The sequence below is a fragment of the Anarrhichthys ocellatus genome, unplaced genomic scaffold (assembly GCF_004355925.1).
Source record: "Anarrhichthys ocellatus isolate YVR2014 unplaced genomic scaffold, GSC_Weel_1.0 scaffold88, whole genome shotgun sequence".
In the NCBI taxonomy this organism is placed as follows: Eukaryota; Metazoa; Chordata; class Actinopteri; order Perciformes; family Anarhichadidae; genus Anarrhichthys; species Anarrhichthys ocellatus.
This window is the reverse complement of record NW_022280118.1, coordinates 110017-119323: the sequence shown is the minus strand read 5'-3', so window position 1 is coordinate 119323 and position 9307 is coordinate 110017. Positions and strand designations below refer to the sequence as shown.

The window sequence follows — 9307 nt, the reverse complement described above, 5'->3', positions numbered from 1 at the left end:
ACACACACACACACACACACACACACACACACACACACACACACACATAATTGTCTTGGCAAGTCTGGAGACGTGGTAAGATGTGAAACCCTATTCATGCAAGTGCTATCTAATTGGCTCCCTCCTTTGAGGAATTAGACCGAGTTAATCACGTCTGAATATACAGAACTCAATTAGAACTCCGCGAGCTAATGCAGACAGCCATGAATATTTGATGACGCAGTCAGCAGAAAAGCCGAGGCCGCTCCGCATTGGTGCCTCAAACGTTGAGTTTAAAAAAAAACTAAAAACACCGACGAGCAGTAAAGGGGGGGGAGGCCCTGAACTCACCACGCTGGCTGAGAGCCTCTGGATCTGGCTACCTGCGTATCCATCACATGGAAGTGACAGGTGTGTGGGTGGCGTGCAGTCATTTCTGATTCGAGCCGCCTTACCGTCAGGGTAGCAACAATGCAAACTTTGTTTTCTCTGCGTTGTGCTGTTTACATCGGTGGGGCCATGGCTGTGGGAGGAGAGATCCGGCTGCGATTGGACGTATTGTATCGTGTAAGCCCTCTCTCAATGACAGCAGCGGCCTCGGGGGGAGTTCTTGGGGATATCCCATTGTTTGGTGGGAGAGTAGTCCGCTACGATGTGCTGTGGAGGACATCCATTACCAGCAGCCCCGATACAGCTGGCACCATGCCTGTCGCCTCCGGGTGCTGTGCCACCCTCCGAAACTTCCCTTTGCGATCTAGATTGAATGAGTACGGCGCGTTTGAACTCACTTGTAGTTGGGGGGGGGGTCAGACGTGGCCCCACGTTTAAAGGAGATTTTCAGTGCCACCACAAACTAGAATTACAGCTCCGCGGTTGTATGTTTACATCCATGTCTATCCAGAATGTCATAGTTTTATCCTATTAGACATTTGTTTGAAATTTGCCTAATTAGTATGTGAATGCTTGAGTTATGGGCCTTAAAGTGTTTTGTAATGGTCACAGTGACCTTTGAGCATTTGTATCAGTTCATCCGTGAGTCTAAGTGGACATTTGTGCCAAATTTAAAGAAGTTCCATCCAGGCATTCCTGAGATATCGCGTTCACAAGAAGGGTTGATTATGCCTACGCGCTGGCGCTAAGTTGACTTCTTTGGTCCATTTTGTTGAATGTCAATGGTAAGGTCCTTTTGGTGAAGTTGGTGAAGCTAATCATTCTGTTTATCCATTACTTTAAATGTTTCCCCTGTTTAGTTTAGGCTTATTTGATGTGGACATCACAGCAGCATTAGAATTGTAACATTTTTATGTACAAAATGTATGCACAAAGACGGGACGCACAAGTGATTGTAACGAAACGGTAATTTACAACACTGTACAAGTTTTTTAAAAAGGAAATAAATGGATATAAAATAGAAGAAAAGAAATCCAGCCAGAAAAATACGTCCACAAGATACAAAATGCGTCTACAGGAGTCACCCATTGGTTTGTGGACCGCCGTTATAAGCCTCAAGTTGGCTGATTTCGCCGTCGCCATTTTTTTTCAACTGAGGAACAGAAGTTATTATATTTGGAATGCGGAGGAGTGACTGATAGCAGTGACCTGTCAATCACAGTAGCCCGCCCTAAAGCATACCCTGATTTATGGTCTATTTGACTCTAAATGGTCAGTAGAAAGAATGCAAGTCTTAAGAAGACACTCCCGCATCGGCGTCACTCGGCACAACTGGAGATTGCCGTCTGCTTGTAATGAATTGATGAAGCAGGGAAGTAACATGACCTTTTAGGTATTTAGAAATAAAATTTAAGTTGAAAAAGCTTATGAAGCTTTCAAAGCTGAACATATTGTGCTTTTCCAAAATGTGCCGCCTCATTGTTTATTTGTCCATCATTTTCATTGCCTGGTTATACAGCAATAGGTTTTATAGTTGACTGTGAAACTTGTGACCAGGTGCTGACCCAGTATGACAGGTGTGAGAACTGTGTTACAACTGACTCAGGTTGGTGGAGAGGTGTACTCTGCTGTAGCCATCTGAATGGTTACTTTCCAATTAAACATGAATATATTGACATATTTTATAAATCAGAACAGAAGCCCTACTTCTTGTTTAACTAGTTGAACTACTCCACAATGGTTCCACATACAGCACCTGCTGGCAAGTGCAGAGTTCCTCTGCAGGATATACATTTTACATTTAAAAAGCACAGAGTCCTTCGTATATAGTGACGAAAACCCCCCAAGTAATCTGTTCAACACTACCGAGAACAAAGCAGGTATCAAAAAGCCCAACGTCAACCCTTTCATCTTGCCTCAACATACTGGATTAGTGCCCAGGATTTTTTCCTGCACAGACTGACAGTTCAAGTTTACCCAAATGACGGAAATCAATTAAATCTTTGGAAGCAATGTGGAATTGCTGTTTTCCGGTCTCTGAGAATCACTTCTTTTTGGCTGGGACTGCTCCCACCATCAAAGCCCATTGTATATGAGAGGGAGGCGCCAAGTCTCTGAGGGGAGGTGTAGTCTGTTTATCTGTATACACTGGAAAACTCACCCAAAATGAATCAAACATTGGAGCCTCCCAAAATAAAAGTCCCACAGTTCATTCTTTGCTTTTTGCATTTAGTGAATCAACAGTAAGGAATAAGATAAGTGTAGCATTGTAACTTTAAATTGTGTAACTTTAAATTACATCAACATGTGCATCAAACATGACCGGGGCTGGTGCAGATTTCTGTATTTTCTTCTCTTAAACACTTATGAAGTAGAATCATACATTTAAAAATGAGACTAATGTGGTCAGGAGAATAAATCAATAAAAAAGAAAAAGTATGCTTTTAACAAAAGCCTCTAAATGTGGAATATTTTCTCAACGTGTCTAATGTGCCTGTTTGGAAAAAGGCACCAAAGTCAATAAATTGAGTCCCACAGAAAAGGGGCTTTCTTTAAGAGGGTCCTTGCTGACGATAGAAATCCACATTAAGAGTTTGTGCTGCAAAAAGTGGGTCTGCGAGTAAAAATTAATTTCACAAAAAAAAAGAAAAAGAAAAGCAGCCAGATAGTTGAGACACAAAAAAGGAATCGAGCGAGCAGGCGAGAGTGACAATGCCACTCTACAAGACAGAACAAACAGACACGGGGGGTTAAAAGCTCATCAGTCAATCATGAACGTTTCCTGGTGACTGGCAGGTCGGGGGCTGCCGCCTGCACTTTACATTGGCCCCGAAAGGAAAATGTGTCGGGGGAGCGCAGCCAATGAGACCGAAGCCCATTTATTTTAAATAACAGAGCCAAAGTACAACACCAGATAATGAACGTAATTACATTCAAGCGACTTGGCGTCTCTGACCTTGGTGGTCTCGGAAATTCTGTCAAAAGAGGCAGAAATAGATTACGTTTTTTTTGGGGTTTTTTTGTGTGGGCAAATCCCTATCTCTTTTATTACTGCTCTCTCAATAGGAAGCTCCACTCCTGACGCGACCTTGTGTTACTTACATCAGTCTCATTACGGTACACTTAAACCGGCTGCACTTTGGATGATCTATATTCATGGGAAGTGGTAGTACAAACAGTAAAGTGGGGATGTAACTCTGCCTCAAACAGGGAAGCCTTTTTAACCATTCTATGGTGTCAGTTTAGCAGATTGAATGAATCCGTTTACCTGCATAAAACCCTGAAGCAAAGGGCGGCTCAGCAGACGTTTTAAAGTCAAATATCTTGGGCGTAAACCTGGCTGAAGGAATGCTGCAGAAATTTGTGAGGAAGTGGTAACAAAGCCGGTATGGAGGACATCGAATGGACCTAAGAACAGTAGGCTTTGCAGCCTGTGTAAGCAATTAACCTCGGTGACACCGAATCCCACTAGTGAACTTCTTCAAAGACCAGCTGAGCTATCAGACGCAGGGAGAGTCCTTGTTGCTCTCAGCTCTCTTCACTAATATGCTCTCCTGGTTCAATGGAGACTTGCTAAAGAGAAATGAGACATGAAATTTCTAAGAGTATAATTTCAAATAGATGTGGTGACATTTGGGATTGAATTCTTAAGACGGTATAATGACTGCTGGGACACAATGACTTCATTTGCTTTGAGAAATGAGACCATGAATACGGCCGTAGCTACTTTCAGTTTAGTGAATATAGCAAGAAACGAGCTCCCATGAGTAGAAACGTTAGTTAAACGTCCTGAAGGTTTACGTCCTGGTTGAATTTGCGACGCCGGCGGTTACCAACATTAGCAGCTAAGTTCAGATTAATACCGCATAAAAAAAGAAGAGCAACAGCCAAACAAACTTGTGTTGTTTTAATCAAGAAGTCAATATTAATTGTGACCGCGATTATTGAGATTGTTCGCTCTGCTACAGCCGCACAATACCAAACAGTGAGCTTGAGCAAAAAAGAAAAAAAAAAGGAATACATGAAGAATTGTTTCCTGTGAATCCCTGTACGAATCCAGCGCAGGAATGGCGGCCTCCGCCACCGACAGCGGGAACGATTATTTTATGAGGTTGTTGGGATAATATAGAATGTTAACACGTTGAACGAAAGGATCATAAAATGCATTAGAATGTGTTTTAATTCCATGAAAAGATTTTTAAGTCATGTTTCTCTCATTCCAACCACAGAGCACTCCACCTGGACGTAATCACACACCACACGGCGCTCTTGGCCTGTCAAATTGCAGCACTTTTCCTCTAAAGTGGAGCACTCTTCTTGAATGTATTACATCTCTTATCTCTGCTCTCATCGAGCTCTGACTGTGTGTTCTTCAAGAATGTAAAAAGAAGACAAAAAGTCAAAACCGTCAGTAACAATGACGGACGGCTCGCTGGGCGGTGTTTGCACGCCGATTCATACTTTGACTCTCATGTGTGCAAACAAGGAATGGGGGAAGCTGTGTGGACACCTCAGGCTGAAACACATCAGACAATGGAAAAATGAAAAAAACCTCCCGATGGCGACCCGATGTCACATTAGCACGATTACGGCGCACTCCATGCAAAACGAGACATTAATCGGACGTACGTGGGGTTTGTGGTGGTGTATTCAAATAAGCAGCGATACGTCCTCTGCCAAAGACAAAGGCTGATCACTGCCCTGCTGTTTGCGGTGTGACTGAGGCTGCTGACAGAGAGAGATAGCAGGGCTGTCAAATCAGGAAGTACACAGGTGACAATGACAGATGTGGGTGAGCTCCTGCACATTACTAAAAAGGAATTAACGATATGTCCACAAACAGTTTGAACGAGGCAAATCAGCCGGCGGAGGAGGTGTGTCTTGCGAAATACCAATGGCGGTATTGTTCCACAGGATATGTAAAGTCTGAGCCCAGATAAGAGGGCCACTGATCGCCGATTCTGATACATGGCAGGCAACTTTTTTTTGATGGCAATCAGCTTCGCGTGCGCAAATGTATTCCGGCAATTCCTGGCAAAGGGATTAATAGATTTTTGCATACTGTTCTACAGATTCAACACACACAGTGAGTTTCCTCTGGCACCTGTTGTACCTGCAAGACATTCTACAATGTAAAACCAGAGGGGGACAGATACATGTGTTTTATATGGGATGAACATATATGCTGTATAATGACCAGCATTACCGTTTCACCCATTTAACTAACATCTATTGTGTAGTTAAAATAAACTAGTTAAATGTAGTTTTTACTTTTTCAGTTTTTTTCGTTAACGTGGACACATTGAATTAGTCAAAAAAGCAATGCAAATTCCAAGCATCCTAGTTATTTTTATGATTCAATACATGAAATCTGAATTTAAAGGGCCAGTCTACCAAGTTAACAAACCAAGTTCAGTTGGAAGATATAAAACAGGGTCAATGGGGGTTTAAGATGCTGCTGATATAATGTTGCAGGTGGAGAAGAGAATGACAATCTGCTGTAAGAAAAGAGAGAGATTCCTAGACTGACTGACTCGGAGGCTAACTTGAAGTTTCCCTCGTTCTCTGTGGGATATGACATTTCTCTCCAGAGACTCAACTCTCACGTTCACTCTCTAATCGTACGGAGGCATATGACCCTGAGGATGGGAATAAAAGAAGAAGAAATTACTTTCATTAAGAAATTCAGATTTCCCCCATCCTTTTGATCTTGTGCCAGAAGAACATTTATGCTGATGAAATGCATAAATAAAGTTCTTAAATTATCCCGCTCCTCTTTAGCGCGTGTATCAAGAGTTGGAGAACTTCCAGACGAGACAACTACAATCTCGGTGAGTGCCTCTGAAAAGGGGATGATTTAAGAGATGGCCTGCCACTGGTTTTACTTTACTGGTAAAGTGCACATCGAGCCGTTTCCTGCAAGTCATGTGGAGGGAAACATCGTGGATGTGTCAGAGGAATCAACAATATCGGTGTGTGTTTGAATCCATTTCTTTGGGGCAAATAATCATCATTGCAAGGTTTTACTAAAGAGCAACTCAGTTATTTTGAAGCTGCCCTGGTCAGAAAACATGCTTCATCCCTCCTCACAGCAAATACCTACCACACAACATTGTTATAGAAGTGCATTGTTGGAAAAATAGAGTCAAAATGGATGCAGCGGAGCCAGAGATGATTTTGTTTTTAAGCCACGTGTTCTTCTTCCTCATCAAAACTTGGTGCCTTCATTGCCCACAATGCAACTTGGCCCGACCCTGAGCTGCCGGCCCACTTCTTTCCATCTCCACACCCCCCGAGTCAACCGACGCTGACTCAACTTGAGGACATTCATTCACTTGAGGACATTCATTCACACGGCTCCCTCTGGGGACACCGAGGTCTCTATATGGTTGTCGCGGTGGTAATGATTAGCTCATTCATGCTATTTATCCTGATTGTAGTGCAATACAAGTACGCTCTGTTATTAGGCCATTCAAACGTATATGGTTGTTTTTTTTAATAATAAAGATGACAGTTATAAAACTAATTAAACTCATTTCTTGTTAAACGCAGAACATTTTTTCATCTGAGGCGCTTCGGTTGCGTCTGGTTGCTACGACACGGATTATACGCAGAAGTAAAAATGTCGGCACATGGTAGAGCTCTTGCTCTGGATGAAGGGAAGGCTGAAGCACGTCTGTGTGTGTTCATTCGTCCTGCAGCCTACATGTTGAATGTGACGGTTGGACGTCGTCCCGCCCCTCCTCCATGGTGATTAGACAATGAAACAGTGACAGTGAAGAATAGAAGCTTGGCGCCTGGTGTATTTGATATCCCTTGCAGTTGGCTTATATTATATACTACATTGCAATATTTCACTTGCTGCGACAGCTCTAAGTCTTCATACAACTTAGTTCACATTATGTTGTAGCGCTACTTGACACCTTTAAACAGACTTTGATGAGTACAAATTGGAGGTTATCCTTTTATTCATATTTTTTCTTAACTGGCTTAATTTGCTCAGCCTCATCGCATATTTCTCAATGAAAACCAGAGTGAAAGTTACAGTAAAATCCATGACACAAAACGGTCCATTTGCATTGCACAGCCACTTCCCTTCTAAGCTTCCAGGAATGACCTTCAAACTTACCCACGATCTTGCTGACAATAAGAAACTTCCACCGTGTCACATCCAGACAAAACTCAACCATATTCTTAAGAAATCGAATGAGGGAAACAACTTCTGCAAAACTTTTTTCTTGCGGTTTTGCAGGATGGTGCGTCTTCCCTGACAGTGTTGTGCAAGGAAATACTTTCATGCGTGTTGCTCAACAAATAGCGACAACAGAATAGCTCACGGTCCTGTAAGACCGGATAAATTAAGACTCCTTCTGGGATATCTTGCTGTCAGTCATTTATTCAGTCTAGTCAACGACCAGAAGACTGATTAAGAAAAGTTAAGATGAGATAATAGAGGAGACAGAACCTCCTGTGTTACGTAATCCATAAAGAGAATTAATACCATGTAAGTAGCATTCAAACCATATCTCACTGCTTATCAGCTGGAACTCCAGATAGTTATGCATCAGCTCACTCAACGATGTGCGTGTGAAAACAATATCATTATCATCTAATTCACCAAGGAAGAGACATCTGAAAATCCTCTATTATAAGAAGACAATGAATGCATCTGTGATATCATTGTTCAGGGGGAACAAATGGGCTAGAAAAAGTGCGTAGTGGGTCGCCAAGACAACTCTGAAGCCATTAATTCATCCCATAGCTGCTGTTAACATTTGGCTCTGCTGCCACATCAACAAAAGGCCACAATTGTCTAAACCTGCAATGATTGGTTCCTTATGGGCAGCATACCAAGCTGTAAACACCACACTGATACATTATCAGTCGGGACTTGAGACTTGACTTTGGACTTACCTGTCTTGACTTGGGATGTGACTCGGGACTTGTCGCTCTTGACGTGAAACGTAATTTCCTGCTTGACTTGGGACATAATTTGGGACTTGCCTGTCTTGACTTGGGACTTGAGTGAAAAGACTTGAGACTTACTTGTGACTTGCAAAACAGAGACTTGGTCCCACCTCTGCTGCTAACACATTCATATAATAATGTAACTTATCTTGTGAGTTACATTATTTCCAGCATCTTCTCATGTCTACGTACTTCAACCATATGTCAATTGTGTAACTCTAAGAAAGCACTTTCAGGGGAAGATGAAAGACAGTTTCACTGGGTGACCGAAAACAAAACAAAGCCAAAGAAACAGAAAAAGAGGAAATGAAGATGTGTGCGGTGAGAGGTGGAAGCACGCCGGGCTTTGATGAAACGAAATGTGGTTGCCTGGAGAAAAAATATCTATGAACATTCCAGGCACAAGGCTGCCAATGTGCCCACCCCTGATATCATAATGTGTCCACTTGAAACACGGACACATAAGTAACCGGAGTGAGCCAAAAGCTAGGTGGTGGGGCAGAGAAGAAAAAAAAAAAAAGTGACTTACAATATAGCAAGGCTCACAGTACGCCTTCTTCTCAACAGCGTAGAAAGGCTTGCCGCGCAGCTTGGTGCTGCAGGTCATGCAGACGAAGCAGTCGACATGGAAGACCTGGTCCATGGCGGTGCAGCCGGTGCCCTCACCCACCACGTTCTCTCCGCAGCTGGCACAGCGCCCTGGGGAGAGGGAGAGGAAGAGGCGGGCAGGCTGAGAACAGATTCAGTGTAAAGCCACAGATAATTCAGAGGTCAGAGAACATTTCTTCGGCGAACCAACAGTCGCAATCCACTCACTGAAAACACCATCGAGATCAAAGAAAAATATCCAATCGTGTATAGGCTACTGTAAAGAGTGACTTTCTTTCCATGCACTGGCTGATGCTCTGATCATAATAAACAGCCTGATAGGAAGCGTCCCGGGTCAAGAGAAACGGGCTTTGCCGGAGAT

At 42.9% G+C, this 9307-nt stretch overlaps 1 protein-coding gene across 2 annotated transcripts in view; it reads right to left on the bottom strand.

Annotated features, from left to right (window-relative positions):
• The window catches only part of lpp (LIM domain containing preferred translocation partner in lipoma), a 118885-nt gene that overhangs the window by 12120 nt on the left and 97458 nt on the right, over nucleotides 1-9307 (bottom strand). For both annotated transcript variants that reach the window (XM_031875323.1, XM_031875322.1), the window contains one exon: nucleotides 8867-9036. In XM_031875323.1, coding sequence (XP_031731183.1) covers nucleotides 8867-9036 — 170 coding nt within the window. The remainder of the gene's footprint in view (nucleotides 1-8866; nucleotides 9037-9307) is intronic.